At 36.9% G+C, this 20,108-nt stretch overlaps 2 protein-coding genes and 1 long non-coding RNA gene across 12 annotated transcripts in view; 2 read left to right on the top strand and 1 right to left on the bottom strand.

Moving 5' to 3' along the window:
- LOC6651395 (tropomodulin) overlaps window positions 1-20,108 on the bottom strand; it is a 52,363-nt gene that overhangs the window by 9,334 nt on the left and 22,921 nt on the right. Inside the window, exon 1 of one of the 9 annotated variants that reach the window (XM_015176653.3) lies at window positions 8,279-8,684. The exons of the other annotated variants lie outside the window; for them this stretch is intronic. Coding sequence (XP_015032139.1) covers window positions 8,279-8,284 — 6 coding nt within the window. The 5' untranslated portion in view covers window positions 8,285-8,684. Of the gene's footprint in view, window positions 1-8,278; window positions 8,685-20,108 lie in introns of those variants that run through there. 9 annotated transcript variants of the gene reach the window in all.
- On the top strand, window positions 890-10,155 carry LOC124460429. Its single transcript, XR_006954332.1, has 3 exons — window positions 890-1,059; window positions 9,829-10,020; window positions 10,128-10,155. It is a non-coding gene; the product is annotated as an uncharacterized LOC124460429 (long non-coding RNA).
- Window positions 10,186-18,299, top strand: LOC26529607. 2 transcript variants are annotated; one of them, XM_023180806.2, is made up of 2 exons: window positions 10,186-10,409; window positions 17,505-17,852. In XM_023180806.2, exons 1-2 carry the CDS (start codon window positions 10,316-10,318, stop codon window positions 17,675-17,677), a joined length of 267 nt encoding a protein of 88 aa, XP_023036574.1. In that variant the 5' UTR covers window positions 10,186-10,315; the 3' UTR covers window positions 17,678-17,852. The 2 variants fall into 2 exon arrangements, with proteins under 2 accessions (XP_023036574.1, XP_015032142.1); XM_015176656.3 differs by lacking the exon at window positions 10,186-10,409 and adding an exon at window positions 12,269-12,867 and having other exon boundaries at window positions 17,505-18,299.

Here is a 20,108-nt window from a genome sequence, read left to right as displayed (position 1 = left end):
AAATGCCAAATCGAGTTGGCAGATGCCTTAAAGATACAGCTAAATGCTAACAATTGACCCACTTTAAACAGTAGAACACTGAGCAAAAGCAAAAGCAACAGCAGCGGCAACAGGAGGGACCGGAAAAGATTATGTCAACATCTAACTATTGACATTTGCATTGTACAATCCAATCGAAGCCAGGCCAAGACCTAATAACAAGGCCAAGTCGCATGCCTATGATTCTAGCTTCAAGTTAAAAACATAATTGAAGTTAAAAAGCATTCAGCAAAACAAAACAGAAAACTGAAACCAAGCCAAACCACACACAAAACCGTAAGATCGTAAAAAGTAATTGCAAAAATAATTGAGTTCATGGCACTCCAGAGAGAAACAGTCTTTGAGAGATGTGCAAATAAATTGAAAACCAACATGAGGTAGAATGCGAAATAATAATAACATGGCCAACAATGTAGGCAAAAGTGCAAGAAAGTCAAACAAAACATTTAAATACTCTTTACTAAAAGGGATACAAAAATTTACTAAATCCAATGTATAATAGATATGGACTTGGGAAAGGAAAAACGAAGGAAAATGATAATTAATGGGAATAAGAACAACATTGAATGTTCTTCTTCCAACACAGTTATTATCTATGCTGGAAATACTTGGCGATTACAACTTGAATAATACTTAATATATTATTTAAGAATTTTGAATTAAGGAGTTAAAAAGAAATAATGAAAATTGAGAATTTTTCATGCATTTCGAGCCGTTTGTGCTTTAGGTTTATAGGCAATGTTATTAGGCATAAAGTACCATTATTTTAGAGCACAAAGCACTAAACGGGAGTATGAAATAATATTTAAAACTGATCAGTTTATTCATGACAGTTAAAAAAACTATTCTATATTTGCCTATTCAAAGTTTTATTACAAATACATATAAAATATGTTCATTTAGTATTCCAGCGAACAGCAAACTTTGCCAAAAAGGCTATCACACTTGGATCGTTTAATGAACTACAACTAGTTTCGCCATAAAACGGACTTCAGAATCAGCCCACCATGCAAATGCACCGTAAGTAAACAAGGGGGCCACAGAAACCGAAATGTACGAAATGTATCCACCAGATACGAGTCAAGTGTTGTCAACACTTTGAAACCGCTAAGTTGTACCAATTTGCGCCAGAAATGTTGTGCGATGATCATAAAACTTTAGTTGGTTGGTGGAGAGGCAAGGGAATATGTGGGAATATGTGTGGTTGGGCTCATTAATTGCAACGGTTTGGCTTTCCACCACCATGTGTACATAGAGAGCATTTAGAACGGGAGCAGACGACGACAACATCGATAGATTCCATTTAGATAGAAGAAAAAACCAAATGAAATAACCAAAAAACCAGACATTCTGGTGTCATGCTGTTGCTGCCGTCTGTTTGTTGACCCAAAAAACAAGTGTTTCGGGTGATTTGCACAAAATATAAGTATCTCATGATATATATGGGCGGACCATGGGATAGCAGATTGTGGTTTAGTGACCAACCAGTCGCTTGTAGCTTGTAGTAAATCGGTCAAGGTGCTTAGGCGATTTAATTAAGCGGCAAAACAATTTTTCTGACGTCTTAGCTAGTTGTTGTTAGTAGCAATCGCAGCAGCGGTCACGTATTTTGCGAAAAAAATTTCATGTTGCACACCGAAGCGGAATAACTGGTGGAAAATCACAGATATACCCCACAACACACACACACTTACACCTGGTCATGAAAAGTTGGACAGGCACGTCGTCACAGGTAGAAAAACAAAAATTGAGATTTCAACTCTCGCCTTCTCCTAATGACTAATGAGTGGAAATGTGCGCGACCCAAAGTAGGAACTGAGACTCATGTCGCTGTGGCAGATGCTACTACCGGTTACCAGGAAATTGTAACACTTAAGGAAATCACGGCAGGAAATTTCGAAAAAGCAACAACAACAATGACAACAACAACTCTGTATATGAATTATGTCTCTGTGTCTGCCTCGGTGTGGGTTTTGGTCAAGTTTACTTTTATGGTCGGAATGAGATTTGAAAGATCTCACAATTAGCCGACAACCAGAAGCAAGACGACAGGCGGCAATCAGGAAAATTGCATTGAAGGTGAAAAGATGAGCCAAATAATTAGAGAAAAATTATAAATCATAAATGCTTCTTCTCTTTTTCAAAGACTTTTCATAGCTTATGCGGAAATCCGTCAAATAAAATGTTAATTAGTTAAGAAATGTACGTTGATTCTTCTTTCTTTTAAAAACATTTCGATAAAAGAGTTTAAAAGAAGTAAAGAAGACAATTTCATTTAAATCTATTAAATTGTATTAGATATTTACTTAGTTGTGCAATAAATTCAACTCTATTTTCTCTCCTTTTGTTAACCTTTCTTTTTATACCATACACCCATAGGGTGAAATGGTATATTAAAGTCGCCAAAATGTATGTAACAGGCAGAAGGAAGCACCTCCGACCCCACAAAGTATATATATTCTTGATCAGGATCAACAACCGAGTCGATCTAGCCATGTCCGTCTGTCCGTCCGTCTGTCCGTCTGTCCGTCCGTCCGTCTGTCCGTCTGTCCGTCTGTCCGTCTGTCCGTATGAACACCTAGATCTCGGAGACTATAAGAGCTAGAGCCACCAAATTTTGTATGTAGACTCGTGTAGTATGTAGAGTGATCAAGTTTATTTCAAATTTTTGCCACGCCCCTTTCCGCCCCCGCAGTTTAATAAAAGCGTTTATCTCAAAAACTATTCCAGCTAGAGACACCATATTTGGTATGTATATTCGCCTAGGAAATGCACACATTTTGTATGTGTAAAAATTTTGCCACGCCCTTTTCCGCCCCCGTAATTTGAAAAACTTGATTATCTCCACTTAAATTTAATACTAATATCTAGCAAAATACCAAGCTTGATCAAAATCGGACAAAAAACAGTCGAGTTATGCATATAAACGTTTTTCCATAAGGCCGGAGTTGGCCGTTGGCTGGTGGGGGCGCTAGGGTGCTCGTATGATTGAGTGAGCGAGATACTAAGATATGCTTGTAAGAAGCATGTGAAAATGCATTTGTTTAATAAAGTTGAAATATTTGCTTTACTGGTGTATGGTATACCTAAGTCGGCGAGACGACTTACTTACTTCATTTTTTTTGTGGCCTGGACAAGAACAAAATTTATGTTATGCACTCAATCTACACACATTTTGCTAGATAAAACTTCGGTCTTTCTGCAACTAAACCGACATGAAATCCATTTAGTGCATAAATTTGAAATATGCAAAGGCACTTTTGAGACTTTGGATAGGAGAAAGGAGAAGAAGAATGAAAGAAAGAAGTAGAAAAAAAACGAAGCTTGTAAAGAAATTCTCAACGAGATTTTCTAAACCAAATGCCGTAACGCAACCGCCCCGCCCTCTGCAAACATTGCACTCCACCGCACTTTGTCACTCAATCAATTGCATATTCAGTGAACACCAATATGCTTTTTATAAAGCAATATTTTATGCAATAAACTGACAAAGACAGCAGTAGAATAGAAAAAAATAGAGAATAGAGAACGTAAAAAACTTTGCCTCCATGTGCTAGAGAGATGCTGGAAAGCTGAGACCTATCCTCAGTTGGGTCAGTCAGTCGACTGAAGTAATTGAATCCCTTCCTTAGTTCGTTCATTCGAGAGGCGTCACTTCGTTTGTTTCGTTTCAATGCATTTTGGCCCGGTTGCAATTGGTTTGCCGCTTCACTGCAGATCGACAAATCTTGGCTAGCAAAATGGCCAAAACGAGAGCGCGTTAGGAAAATGATGACAAATTAAAAGAAAAACGAAAACAAAAAAGTGTACAAAATAAAGACCAAAACAGAAAAGAAAAGAAAAGGAAAGGAAAATATACTCACACATTAGAGAGTTGCAGAGCAGCTTTAACTTTCCTCGATATATACAATAAAATGGTTAGAAAAAAAATGAAAACATTTAACATTTGCACAGCTGTCACAAAGCCAAACCAAACGACAAATGGAAAGAAAAGAGTGAAATTTGAGAAGAGACATCTTTGGAGATATTTTCTTTGCATTGCTCTCGATTTAGTTTAAAATGAGAAACGTGCTGGGAATTTTTCCTCTACTTTTTGTTGGCCAGCAACACCATCATCATCAATGAAATGTCAAATAAGCTAACAAAAATAAATAATGTTACCCCGCAGCAAACTTACTCCCCCCGCCTGTCATGTTCATACATACGTCATGAGTGTACGCAAATTTATGTAGTTTAATTTTGAGTCTTGCATTCATTTTTCCTTTAGGTCACGTCGCACAGACGGCAGCAGGAATGCCAAACGAGGCGACAGCCTTAAACAATAGTGGGAAAGGTAGTTGGTCTGGAGCACCACCCAGCACCACCCATCAGAGCAGCGCCCTAGCCTAAACATCAAGTGAAAGTTCATCGTTAGACAAATTGTTGTCTTGAGGAAAATTAATTGAATGAAGAGAAATATGTTAATTTTCTTTTTTCTGAAAATGCATTTTGTTTTTTAGTTTTTTTTTCTCTTGCCTCTTTTTTTGTCTGCTGTTGGGGTCTTTGACTTGAATGTTGTTTACGCAAAAGGCCATAATTATGCGTTTTTGTTTACACTCACAATCAGCCAACGTCTGACTACTGCACGGGAATATTGTAGTTTAAACATTTGAGTGGTGGGCCGAGTGGGGCCAATGACCTAAACAACTAACTCAGAGCCAACAGTCTTTGGCATCTGGCAGCAGGCAATTAGAATGCATTTCGAGTCCCACCTGATGACAGCCCACATAGATTTGACCGCAAAACTGTGGCAAGAGACGCAGAAGCTGATGTTAAAGCCACAAATGTTGTGCAATCGGCCATACCTATAGATATACATACATATTTATATATGTATAGGTATATAACTGATGCTAGGCATATACATAATTGCAACAGTTGCATGCAACTTAAATCAGTTCTCATGATTCAATTTGCCCAAAACATGCAATTTTCAACACCTAAATAAGTCAACTTTATGCACCTTAGTTAGTTAAAATGAGTTAATAGTTAAGCCTAGCCTTGTCTAGTTAAAAATGTAACTTAAAAATTGAATAAGTTTTTGTAAGGAGTCTGTCTTAGTTGAAAAGAATCTTCGCCTATAATTGTATTTATTTTTAATTCTGGTTCTTAATTTTGTGAATCATTCCTTTAAATCAATAATATTTTTCACTATTTAACGTAAAACCTTTTTACTTCTTCTACCATTGGTATTTTTTCTTCATTGCTCTGTGGGAAACACATTAACTCACCTGAAAATAAAAAAGAGAAAAGACGAATATAAAATTAATATATTGAGTAAAAAATTTTATGTACTTATATGTAATACCTATTGTTCAATATAAATTAATGGTAGGACAGGACGCGGCGATTACAGCAGAGAGCTGCATACTTTCTCAACAAGGAGAAAGAAGGTGATGGCTAGGGGGTCAGGGGTTGGTTGGGGGAATGGGGCAGGTAATTACATGAAAGCCACAGAGCAAAATTATGTGAAAAGATTAAATTTGTAAGATAAATTGGAGTGGAGCATGTCGAGGCCGCCGGAACCAGCAGGGACCACAAGTCTTTCCCAGGAATCATAAATGGCAACAAATAAAAAAAAAAAAGAAAGAGGAAAGAAAACAAAATCTACAAAACAACAACAACAACAACGCAGAGTTGTCTTTTGGGGCAGATTTTGATGTCTGGGAGATATACATAAAATAAAAAAAAAACAGCAAAAGCAACGACAACAAAAAAAAATGTTAAAATGGTTGCGGTAATAAATGAAAATTATGCAAAGTTTTGAGCCAAATGATGAAGTAATATACGCATCCAAGCCAGAAAACGGTTAACGGAGCGTGTTATAAGACACCGAAATCCCAGTGCACACACACAGAACACAGTTTCCCCACAGATCTCCCGAAAGAGATGAAAATGAGTGAGTGGAAATTTATGAAAAGTAAGTAATAAATATGGGGAAAAGGCGGTGGACTAACCAGCTGCCAGCTTTTACTTCCGTGCACTTCCTCCTTCCCCGCCGCATCCCGTCGCCTCCCCTAGGCCCCACAAAGCTCACCCCAATAACTCCCTAAAGAAGTCTTAAGCCTGCCATCAACAAGAATCCATTGCAAGTGCTCATTTTCTTCCTCTTTTTTCTTGTGTAAATGTTGTTAACAGCTAAATCTAAAGTGGCCAACAACTTTTTGTTGTTTTGTTTTTTTTTTTGGCAACTTTTTTCATTTCATTCGGTGAGCTCTCTGACAGTTTAAGGCAAGTGAAACAGAATTTTAAAAGCTTAAATCGTGTCGACATTACATTAGGCGGTGATTTGGCAGTTTTACTTCGAGTTTCAGCTCTTACTGGATTCGGTTAACACAATTCTCTTGCTAACGGTATAGTATGCGAGGCCACAAAGTCGGCCAAATGTGAATTAAAGAGGATTTTTACACATGAATTAATTTATAATAATTACAGAAACAAAATATAAATAGAAAAGAAAATGAAAAATGGATAGCAACGAAATCGTTATGCATAGATAGATATTAATATTATATGAATCATATAGAAAACATGATTTAGTTTTGGGTTTGTCAGGGAGAGAGAGAAAGCTTGTCAGTCTATTATTATTATTTGCAAAGAATCTCAAATGAATTGGACCCTTCGATATTTGTAGAGAATATGAAAAAAAAACCAATTTCTTGAAAATTAATAGTTTAATCATTTTTTTTTTGGTTCTTGGTATTCAAAATATCTAAAAATTAAGCCTCTTTAGTATCGAGTGTTTAAGTCGATGGTATTAAATCTATAAAAATCACAAATAACAGTCTACTGACAAGATAAACCTATCATTCAGCTCAACATCAAGCCCATTCTATACAAATAAATGTCTGTATAGTGTTATATAGTTTATTCGAGGAATTTAGATAAGTAGAACACAAAAAAACTAGTCTGTACAGTTTGACATTTTTGTTTTTGTCGACAATTTTCATCTCTATTCCGAGTCATCAATTAAATGACGGAAATGTCCAATTTTGATGTTGGTCGTTCTTCCATTCGCTTGCTGGTTGTTTTAGTTTTGAGGTAGTTCGATTCATGACACAACAATTTCATTCAAAAACACTTTTCGTGTCTTTGCTTTGATGGCCATCATCATCATCATCATCATCACCAACATCGAGTGGTTAAAGCAAATGCGATTAATTACTCAGTTCACAGACAACAATGCTAAATTGCGCTTTTGACGCTTATTGTGGTCCGATGATCAACAGGCAGAGGGTCTAATTGCTGAACAAAGATATACTTAAGGCTAAGAAGCTCAAAAATAAAATAAAGAGGTCTGATCAAATTTAATCGACCAAAGTTATTTATAGATTAACAGGTAAAACGGTTAGAATGAACGTCATTAGGGTGAGCAATGCGGCCAACTGATATCAATTTAATTGATAACGCAAAAATACTTAAACAGCTGTTTCTGGGTCGATAAAATTGACATAAATAAATATGTAAACGGAAATATGTTAAAGCCAGCGGCAATAAAGATCAAGGGGTTTGGCTTTTGGGTTATATAAAAATATGCAAAATGGGCAAAACAAAAGACAAAAAGAAAGCGACCTGATGATATAATAAACATGACTTAATTTATAGTCGAAATCAATAATTAATAGGGTTGAAGTTGAATGTCAGAGAGAGTGAGAGAGGCAAAGGATAGGGACATGAGTTAAGACCAAGTGAATTTAGACAAAAGCTAAAAACATTCTTTGCAACTACAATTTATGTATGACCGCATGACCTTTCTGATAATGATGACGTAGCTTCTTGGCGTCTAGATATATCCATGTAATCCTCAACCACAGGGTATTTAGAAATTCAAATTTATTTTTGTTATTGTTGGATGACGCGCCGGTTGAGTAGAGCGCAAACTCCAGAACTCAAAATTGAGAGTACCAGCCAGAGAGAGAGAGAGAAGCAGATAGCGAGAGCGAGTCGGTGACTATGGGAGAGTGCAAACAAAACTGACGTAATCGCACTCACTCACTCATTCATGGGGAAAAGGGTGGAAGATGGGGGAGGAAGAGGGAGAAAAACTCAAACATCAATTGAACTAAATCAAATGAAATGAAATGAAATCATTCAAGGAAAAAGTGATAAAAAGCAATGAAAAAACAATCTCCAAGATACTTTTGAGCCTTGAATTGAATGCCATTCACAAAACAGCAAAAAAAAAAACAACTCTACTAACCTCCATGGCCTTCTCAGATTCGTTTGTTGTTATTGTTACTTGTAGTTTTTTTTCTTCTTTCTTATTACTTTTATTACAACTTTTAATGCAAACAATTGTTTTTTGACACGCACGAATCGTTTAGTTTTTTACCGTTGTTGTTTTTGTTATTATTTTTTCTGGTTTTATGTTTGGGCGTGACACATTAAAAACTAAATCATAAAATCCCCGACTCTTTTTGTTTTTGCTTTTGTTGACCCAAAAGTCAGCTCGTTACTTAGTTTAATTAATCGAAATCAAGTGACAATATGCTGCCAGAGCAATTGTTTAATTTATACTAATTTATTAATGAACTAGGTGTTTTTTTTTTCTTTCTTTGGAGAAATATATATTCACACACACGAAAACACAACTGACTCAAACCAAGCTCAAAGAGCAACTGAGCAGCTACTCAAATTATCGCTCAAAATTTTATTGTACAATGTTATCGATAAGTCGATAGTAAACTAGAATTGGTCAAGAATTTCTTTGCATGAATGAGAAATTATTTATTGCTAATAATGCAACTTTCTTAATTTAAAAAAAAATCATACAATTTATTATTATTATTTGTCTTTACCTCAATTTGTTTACATTTTTTTATTGCCAGTACAAGTTTTGGTATTTTTTAGTATATTTCTATTGACCATGGTTAAAACAACGATTTTTGTGGTCATAATCATAATTTTCATAGGTGGCGTTGGTCTTTAGTAAATATAGCAAATGTAACGTTTATATTTTGTTTTTATTTGGTAGAAAACATAAAATTATCCATAATCCTACCAACGTAGATATATGCAAATAAAATTGATGGTAAATGCTTGATAATTTTATGATTTGACCCATAGTACATGGTGAGCGGCTTTGTTATTGTTTGTTTTATTATGAGTTAAATGGAGAAGGTTGAGTGAAAACGTTTGGTTTGAGAGTCATTGCATTTTCGCTCAGTTCTGTTACTGTTTGTGAAACATTTACAGCTTATTAAATTTGTAACCGATTGTAAATTTTTAATCCAAGAAAGAATTTTCGTTTAAAATTATGAAAATATAGTTTTTTTTCTTTTTGGATAAATTTGAACTTTTTAAGCTATGGTTTTTTAAAGAATCGTTTTTTAAAAATTAATGTTCAATGATTTTTGAATTTCAGAAATCAATGTTAATATTTGTGATCACTGCATAATGATCAATATATAAATATTATTTTAAAGACTAAATTAATAGAAAGAAAAATTACCGAAATTTAATATACATATATGTACATATATGTATGTAGGTATGTACATATTAAAGGTAAGTACCCCTCATAATACTTAAATTATTCTCAATGCAATTAATAATCATTTTCGTTGCCATTTTTCAGTAAATTTTTATGACCACATAAAATTCAAATAATGCCTATGACACGACACACACATACTTATACATAAGTATTTCCCTCAAATAAATCAAGAAAAGAAATTTTCATTATTTTCCATAATTTGTTATCAGACGTAAGTAATTGTATAATTTTTTCGTTTTTTCTTTTTATGCAAGAAAATTAATTAGGGTAGAATCAGACCAAACGGCAGCGAGTGAGAGAGTCAGACAATCAGACAGCTGGAAGAAAATGTCGGAAAATCGCTTGGCATTTCCATAAACATGAAAATGCCTGAAACCCAGAGAGAGGGAGAGAGAGAGGAAGACAAGGAGCAACAAACAAATAGAAGATGTCATAAAAATGCCATTGTAAGTAGTTGAGTTTGGCTTTTTGTAGTCATTGTTAGAGCGACTTCTGCCACGGTTGTTATCCTGTTGCTGTTGTTGCTTCTGTTGCCACTCTTTTTATTCGACAGAGACACGCAAAGGATACCAGGCAGGCGCAAAAAACTCATTTCACTTTGTGTCGAAAAGATAAATGCGAAGCGCTTAAAAAAGCAATTACCGCATAAATTGCGCTACAGCCCGAGCTGGTTTCTTTCAAACTACACACACAAAAATACATCGCCAACGCCATCGCCACTGTTATCCTTGTACACAGGATATGAGCCAGCAAAGACACACTCAGAGTCGACTCGTGAAAAAAGGAACAACATCAGTTTACAAACAAATGCGCGAATACATGCAAAATGCATTGTGTAAGTGTCTTTCCTCTTACCCATCTTTACCATCATTTCCCCTTTCCCAAAGCCTCTCGCCCACACACACCAGCCGGTAGATGGATGGATGGATGGTTGGGTGGTTGGGCGGTTGGTTGGCTTAATTGAAAAATCAATAGTGGGCTAAATTCTCGCGTAAATCAAGTTAAAAATCGCAGCAATCAAAACACCTGAAGCGCAATAAAAACTCATTAAAAAGCGCACGTCCAGAAGCAACAACGGGATGCCGATTGTTGGAGTGGTGGCCAGGTGGCCAGGTAGCAGGTGCCATCTCCTTGGACTCATCGTACTACAAATTGGATTTGAACAAATTACAACACATCGATTTCTCATTACGACAGGACTCGTCGCGACTTGGCTCCCTGTGACTATGCCTATGCCTATGCCAATAGCTTTGCTTTAGATATTTTTATGGCGACAGAAATCACTTAAAGAGAAAATTTAATTGACTTGGGCGACGACTCTTCCAACTGCCGCCAAAGTAGTAGGTTGTGGAGGTAGGAAACGGCATCGCAACACGAAACGGAAGTCAGCTGCCAATTTGTTGCCCGTACAGAGCGGAAATTTCTTCAACTTCCTGATTTAAATAATAACAAACTGCCTGCCAGACTGCCTAACTGCCAGCCTGCTCCTGCTGCCTGCTTGCAAAATCTAAAGTCTTGCTTGTCACACCAACTGACGTCCTTTCGAGTTCCGTCCCAATGGCACCTCCAATTCGAGCTGCCACCCATATCACCCACATCACCCACAACCCACGCAACAACCACAGATGACGCCATCTTGATTGGATCCAGGGCATACTCGACACTCGATTGGCATCATCAAATCGCCGCCCACTTCCACACTTTTCCGTTCGATGGAATGAAAACGAGAAAAAGTGTCAAAGACGATGATTTTTGGTCATCTTTTGTTGGGGGGAAATCTTCAACGGGTGGAAAAATGTTAACGCGTTTGTCTAGCGGCTTAGTTGAGTGTCAATTTTTTTGCGCCTGACTGGACAAATTAAAATGTTTGCCTTATGATGTGGCCAAGAACAGCAGCAGGACACCAGACAAACCTAGCAAACTGTTGCAAGTAAAATGAAAGAAAGAACAAAAAAATGTTTTTTTTCCAACTGACAGATAATACCATTGTATAAGAATGATTGGTAAGATTTCAAAAATCTCTTTCCTTTCGCATTGTATTCTTTTGTTTGTTGTGCTGAGAGGCTTTAAGATTGCAAAACAATTTGTCATTGAAATGTTGGAGAGTTCTTATTTTAGCCAAGAGCAATTTAAGGACAATACAAAAAAATAGCAGTAGAAAATAGCAAAAAGAAACCGAAAATAGAATACAAGTAGAAATTCAAGTGAGAACGTGTTTGAAGACAGAAATAGATATGCATAAGTTAAAGCATTAAATGGGGAAAATTTGTAATTTAAATAATTTACATATTTATCGAAATAGATTACCGGAAAAATATGAATTGCATTAGATCAGAATTTCATCAGATACTAAAGACAGTATAGGGAAATGAAAATTTCTATCCAAATTACAAAACCATTTCCATATTACAGTTGCCTTATTTTCATTCCTATTTCTTGTTTTATAATTTCAATTTAAAGGCTTTTCCGACATTTTAAATTACATTAGTTTTGAGCTTGAAAATCTCTGTCATTTGTAAATTAACAGATTTCGAATGTAAACAAATTCTCCGTTAAGCATTTAATTACTATCTCCATAGATTTAACTAAATTAGTTGGTATATAAGTCGCTTCATTACATTTCCAAGTCATCTATTTTTTTGCTTTCATTCTTTTGCTTGTTGTTCGTTCTGGTTGCCTGTTGCCAGTTGCCAGTTGCCAGTTTGGCAGCTTGAAAACTCTTTTGCATTTTGGTCTGAACAACCATTTCCTGCACGAAACGCATGGAAAGCGAAACGAACTGTGCCACCAATGGAGAGCCGAAGGATAGCCGATTGTGCCGGTGGCAGGACTATAAGATGCGGCAACATTCAACGCACGAGCGGAGTCGCGTCAGCAGCGTCGAAACAAACGCAACACGGAATCCAAAGATAGGAAAATATTTTCGGTTTTTGGTGTTGTGCCGCAAGAATTTCGAAACAAAATAAAAATTCAACGTATGGCAAGAAAAGGCCTAGAAAAAGAACAAGGAAAATAAAGAGTTTTCGCGTTTCTCTGTGTGGCTTGTTAGTGGAATTTCTGTGCCTCTCTCTTTCCTGTTGCTTTGGCCAGTTTTTACGAGTTTCATCTGAATTTTTGGACTGCGAAAAGATAACCCACACACACGCACACACCAGGACACCGACAAAGAAGGATAAGGACACGCATATGCTATAAAAGTGCCTGCCTTTAGGTTATTTGGCCAAAAAGCATCAAGCGTTAACCATCAAACATAGAGGCATCCAGCGTCCAACATGTGTCGACTTTGTACAATGGTGCGTATGAATGAAATGAATGAAATTCTTGCCATGAATGAAGTAGCTTTGCCCCAAGTCAAATCGCTATTAAGGGGGGATACAAATGGCAAATGGGGTGAGTGTGGAGAAGGGGTAAAGGGGTGGTGCCGCCACCGTTTGTTGCTGTCAGTGATTTATGCCGCGAGTTTTGTTTGGCATTGTTGCTTTAATTATATGGCTCCAAAAACCATTTCACATTGTTTATTTTATTTAATGTTTATATGTGTGCTCATATACACACACACACACACACACAGAGTGGCAGTGTGCCTGTATGTGTGGCGCATTATGCAAACAAAGCACGCAGAAAATGCAAATGAAATGCCCGCAACGGACATGAAAGGATAATATCGTATACCTCTTTTGTCTAGCCACAGGATATTTAACACTTCATTGACTTTTGTTGAGAAATGGAATTCCTTTATCCCTTTCCCTAAAAAACTAAAGTTTCATTTGCATTTTCGCAACTAATGGCCACAATTCCTTCGACAAGTTTCTTCCTGAGGTTTCCAAAAATGTTGTTTTTCTGCCTTTTTCTTTTTTTTTTGGCTCGTTTTATGCCACATGGCAATTTGTTTTACTTCGAACTGAACTCACTTTAATAAGTTTTGCTGAGCGGGTAAAACTTTTGCTTATTTTTTCCTTGTTTTACCAAAGCCAGGCTGCAATCCTTTAGTGTTTTTTTACCCTTTTTTTCCCGGAGCATGTGTGTCTGGGTGTAGGTGTGTGTGTTTGTGTGTGTGTATGTACGGCGGCTTTGTTGTTTTACTGTCAAAGCTTGGGGGCTTTGACGTCTAATTTATGAATGTGTTTTGAGCTGACCCAGACACAAGTCTTACTGTTGATTCTTTTTTTTTTGTATTATTATTTTTGTTGCGAGCAAACAAAGGGCATGCTACGAATGTGGCCAACTATGCAACAGGCATAGTAAAAATGTATCTCACAAAGCGTGAGCACTTAATCTGGAAACTAAATTTTACTCTTTAGCCATAAAAAACGAATAAGCGCAACTGTAATCCTGTACAAAAGGCTCAAAAGAAATGCCAGTCAACTGGGAGCAACTTGTGCCAAAAGCCTCTTTATGATTTTCCTTTGACTGGGACAACAAATATATTTCCAAATTTTTATCATTTAAATTAGAAGTTTTTAGATCTACAATGTTGTCGGCTCAAAGACGATTTTTAAGATTAGTTTATTATTGCAAAATGATCTTTTAGTTTGCATTAAAAACTCAAGCACTTATATTTTAGCAAAGTATCTAGAAAAAATTGAGTGTTTATCATAATATTTGTCAAAAATCTGGTTAACATTAACTTTTCCTTCACCATATTCTGTAATCTTAAAAAGTGTTTAATTGGTGTAACATTGAGACATTTTGAAATCGGTTAGAAATTGGCATTAAAGATTAATTTCAAAAATTGAAAGAAAAACCCTATAGTTCTGACTAGCTTAGGGGTCTTGGGCTTTTTATCTGCCATAAAATATTTTGGTTTGTTAAATTCCCAAAAACATAATAAATTTTCTGGCTTAATTAAAAATTATCATCAGCAAAAGGGTGCTAAAAATACTGGAAGTATTTTTAACATTTGTTCTTCGATGATTTCAACTAATCAAAAGACTTGATGCTTAATTTTTTAAGTTCCTTAATCAAATATGTATTTTTCGAGTAACTCTGCCAAGTATCAACAGTTCGAATCTTTTCTCTCGCTCCATTTGACTCGTCCGTGTTGTCCCGCTCATGTGGTTACCATTTTAATAAAGCATTTTTTTACAGCATGTGGCAACTAATACAGTCACTGTCCAAAATGCCAGAAGGGAGGGCTGTGCGTGTGTGCGACCCTCACAAATCCCGACTCTGACACTCTCACACCACCAGCACCACCACGAACATCGCCACCAGCAAGAGTAACCCAAACCCCCAACATATACGCATAATTCGCTAGCCATCGGCTGCAGGAATATGTTTTTGGCCTCTACGCATTGTTTGTCTTGCCCTTTGCCTCTGACTGTGCTTGTTTTCCATTGCAATTTGGACGCTCGAGGGGCAAAGTTTTTTACAGGCTCGGCATTCCCTTTCCCCATATCGGCCTAGAAACGTTCAGCATTCCACCAAACTTGTAAAATTTGTTAGCCAAACTTTTTTAATGAGTTTCATAATCTTTGATGCGCCTTGGCTTTAGAATTATATTCCACATTCTCGACCCTCGCCCATTTTGGTCTAATGATGTGCAAACTGGCTGGCAGCTAGCTAGCTAGCTGGTTGGCCTTTGCAAAGGAATGTCGATTGCTGCCCTTTCAAAATTGTTGCAGATGTCGGAGGTCCCCCAACTTCTTGGCAGAGGACAGAGGAAAGGCTAAGTTTCTCGGAATTTTATTCAAAGTCAAACTCAAAGCGAATGCGAATGCAGTGCGCGCGATAAGCGTTTAATTGAAAGCTGCTCAGTCGAGCCTATGATTGAATTTCTATACAAATAACCGCTGAAACAAATCTCTCGAGTGTGTGTGCCGATTGGATGTGTGTGTTTGTCTGTGTGAATGTGTTAGGTTGTGGGGTTTTAGGTCTGTGGTCTCCAATCGCAGATATGCATGTGTGCAGGCCTGTAACCCGAATGCCTTTCGAGCCCTTCAAACCAAATTTTCATGCATGACGTTGACTTTATTCGCATTCACCATTTAGTTTTTGTGGATTTATGAATGGTGACCTGGTCCAGCATGCAGTTCTCTGACCTGAACGTATATGTTTGCTGAAGGGGTTGTTGAAGGACTTACCTTTGCCATTTGATTGCAAACAGTTTAACCCACACGTGACTGCCTTCACCCCACTCTGTTCCTCTCTCTCTCTTAATTACGAGTACCTTGAAATTGAATTTTGCTGTTGAATTTACTTTAAACTATGCATACGATCCAGTAATTGAGGCATATTTGAATACCAACTAGTCCGGATGCCGTACTGAAGGGTCCTTCTCTTGGTGAAGAGGAACATTTGTGAGTATTGTAGGTTTGCATTTGATTAAGTAGTTCGAGAGACTCCCAGGCTGATTGCGTCAAAGTTAATGGCTTAATTTGGTTAGTCGACTAATGAAAACGAATTAAATTTCAATTTTAATTGAAATGAAATATGACCAAGCCATTTATTGATGTCGAGAGAGAAAGAGAGAGGGAGTAAAAGGATTCCACACACTTAAATCCTAATTAAAGCATTTACATATATATACGCCCATTATTAAGTCTTTAAGACATTGAAGACTGTCTACTTTGACTTTATAGCATTAGAATAATTGTTTAGGTTAGTAAAAAGAAGACTTGCAATTAAGTTTCTTCACTTTAAACTTGTCTTATGTTTCTTTTCTTATAATTAAAAATTAATCTCCTGTTGAAAATTTTTAGTTTTTATTCTTCTTTTTTGTGCTTACCAAATTAAATTTTCTCCCGCTTTCTCCCCAGTTGCAATATAAATAAGTTAAAGTCCTTAAGCATTTAATAGTAAATTCCCATTTCTTTCTCAATTCCCCGTTCAAGAGTTGTTTGCTCTGTGAATACTTAGATTGTTATCTACACTTTTTCATTCCTGTTTTTGTTTTTAATTTGCTAACGTATTTGTTTTCATACTCTTCATGTGCATTTCTTTTGTTGTGGTCCATTTTTATGTTGTTATTTTTTATTTTTCTGGCCCCCCTCTTACATGATAAAAGCATTTAAAATTTCATTTGTTTAATTTCCTTTGCCAGTTTTCATCTCATGGCACATGTTTCGAGCCATTTACCTCTCTATCCCTCTGTATCTCTGCGTCTGCTTCCCACACTCAGTTTCTTCTTCGTTCGTATATCCTTTGTTATGCACAAATTTTATTATTTTTATGTTGTTTCCTTTTGGTGGCAGGGAATGAAATGGAGAAACATATGGAGCAACATGCAAGCATGTCTACGGAATGCAAGTGAAATGCCAAAGCAGCTGAAAACATAAAACGCAACGCAACGCAATTATGCAACATGTGTTCAGAGTTTTGCTCTGAATGGGAATCGGAATCTGTTTCATCATCGTCATCATCATCATCATGAGGAAGACCACGACGATGAGCAGGAGGATGGTGATGCTGATGATGATAATGGTGATGAATCTCTTGGTTGCTTGCTGTTGGCGGTTCTTCCCTGTTCATTCCATTCTCAGTAGAGCAAACAAAATTCCATGTTGAAAGATAACGCGGCGTATGCGTAATACTTTTGCCTTCCCTTGTCTGGGGAATTCAAGCAAAACTTTTCATCTTGCTACAAGGGGCAATCGGATGCGATAAAAACCAAGAGATGATTGCGTGACAAACTCTTGGCATATGAGAGTCATAATTCTAATGCCAAATATGAAAATTGTTGAATAGACCAAAATTATATGCTCTTACTGCCAATGCATTATTCACTTGTTATAAAATTATTTTATTGTCATAGAAACGCCCGCATCTCTACGAGTAATTAGGTTATTCCAGGTATTCTGCAATGTTGGGCAAAGTTGGTTTGGAATTCTCACAATGCAGGTTCCACATTGTTGTAGTACTTACAAGTAGAATAAACTCTGACTTATTTGAAGCACTTCTTACATATTTTCCCTTCTGCTTCTTGTTGCAGCTGTTGCCAAGTCAAAGACGACATCGACCACAGCGCACGGCTGTGATGGGGCAATGAGACAAGGACCCATGAGCCCCGAGACAACAACTACCACACTGAAGACTAACCAAGACCGCAAAGCAGCGGTGGCATGCAATCTCAAGTGCTACAGTCTTGGCCCATGTGCCATATAGTCGCATAAGGAACTCTTGGCAATCAGACAGCCAGACTAAAAGACACACACACACACACTCAGAGAAAGGGAGAAGAACAGCGAGAAGGAAAACGTCAGAGAAGTAGAGTGACACACACACACAGAAAAAGAGAGACAAAATCAACAAGGAGGATACCAGAGGCCAAGCAAGCTTTGAGCTTCAGGGCCCGTCATGTTGCGCGATATCTTTCTATATTTAGTTCTAATCGTTTTATTTTGCTTTATTTTCATGGCACAGTTAATCGTCAACGTTTACGCTTTCCAACGCCAACCGACTGCCGCCCAGAAGGCAGAACGCAATGAAATTATATTTGTCTAGGCGGTGTCGGTGTGGTCGGGTGGGCGGCTCTGGTGCGGCAGTTCTTGCTGTGGCCGAACAAAGGCAAATACAGCGGCCCAGGGCAAAAAGTCAAGCCGCTCTGGTGGTTTCTCTTTAACTTGAAACGAAAAATCAAAGAAAACCCAGGAAAAAGTAGAGAAAAAACGCGGAAAAAAACGAAACTCACACATAAATGAAATGTTGACTGGCGAGTCGAGATAAACCCGCTAAGAACTGGTAAACTAGGTTGCGCACTAATTAGTTACGGTAGTCTTGGGAGTGCTGTTGCGAATGCACACACACACACAAGCACATATTCACACTCACACTCACATTCATTTGGACTCATCCTCTTACAATAAAAGTTGGTTGAACAATAAACCGCCATGGAAAAAGTTCATTTGAGCTCAGCCGCAGTAAAAATTACGAGCGCAAAAAATCGACTTGAAAGAGCCACAAAAAGTTGCAACTCAAAAGTTATGCTTAAAGGTGCAAGACGTGACACGGTACGAGCAATGACTAACGAAATAAATTCCATGTAAAGTAACTTAATACAATGTTCGCATTAAAAAACAAAAAACACCACAGACAAGGCATGACAGACAAAAAGTGACGAAGTTGCAACCTTCTTACAACTTCCTTAAGATTTAAAAATCTCTTAGGTGTTAACATTTTGATATTATTTACATGCGACTTAAATCATGTTGATTCCATGTCAATTTAAGACACAAAACAATTAGAATAGATTATTTAAATTTTTTAAATTTCAGACAAATATTTATACCGTGTGGCTTTCTTTATTTGTCATCTCTGAATTCTGTTCAGTTGGTTTTTAATTTTATGAGTATTAAACAATTTCGCGGCTGCACTTTTCGCACATTTAAACATAAAAGAGTTCAATTACACAGAGGGCACTTTGCGGTGGATTAAAAAAAGGAAACGAGTAAAAAAACACACACACACACACACACTCACACACATGGAGGATAACTCTGTAATTAATTTAATAATGGAGCGAGCGAACAATCTTTTGTTCAGGCCTCAATGAGCAGGAAAGGCTGGTTTTAAAAAAATCATTGCCTACTTTTTGGGGCGGCACTTTTGGTACATACATAAAAAAGATGCTGTGCGGCACTTTGTTCTCTACGCCGTATATTTGAGTGCAATGGCAATGGGCCAGCACCGAGAGCCAAGTGTTATGTGGGCGTCGGGGCGTGGCAAATGGTTTTAGTTTTTATTGATTTCTAGCCGCACTTGAGGCAGTGTTTTAACCGCTTTTAAAATTTCCACATTTTTGGTTTGTGTTGTGTTGAGTTTTTTGTGTACTTTTTTTTTGTTATTTTGTTGGGCACGCCTCACAGTTTATTGTTTTCTTTCGACTGAGCCGAGTCTGCCGAACACTTGAGCAGCAGTATATATATGTATTTGTATACACACTTGACCCCATTCGCTGAGAGAGCGTTGAGCATTGAAACTTTACAATAGGCTGGCTCAACTGGGAATGGGCCGGGCAAGTATTTAAGATTTTTTTGTGTGAACAGAGCTTGGTAAATGTAGCAAAATTCCATTTAACGAGTTAACAAATAACATTGTTTTGACATCTGTGCAAAGTTTGCTGGAATTGCAAATTGTTTTAGACAAAAGTTTCAAAAGTTGTTCACAATTCACTTATTCTTACTGATGTGAGACACATATGTATACACCCACACAAACACACACACACACATACACACACACTCATATCGCATTGCAACTAATCGACAAAATCAAAATGTATTAACCAAGAAAAAGATAAAGGAACATTTTACGGATTCTATATTGATATATACATATATATAAACGAACTTACATAAATATTTGTATGAATACATTCGAACAATAATAGTTTTAGTTATCAATTGAATGAAATACATTTAATGCTTAGCATCTAAACAAACAAACAACAAAAATAAAATAGAGATTAACTCTATCTAATATGCTACTTAAGATTTTAGGAGAGAAAGGCAATGGAAAATTATTGTACGTGTAGTTAGATCTCAACAATGAAATGAAAATGAAATCAAATAAACGAAATTGATATCAAACGAATAAA

This window comes from Drosophila willistoni, chromosome 3R, assembly GCF_018902025.1.
Source record: "Drosophila willistoni isolate 14030-0811.24 chromosome 3R, UCI_dwil_1.1, whole genome shotgun sequence".
NCBI lineage: Eukaryota > Metazoa > Arthropoda > Insecta > Diptera > Drosophilidae > Drosophila > Drosophila willistoni.
This window is presented reverse-complemented; position numbering and strand designations above follow the sequence as displayed.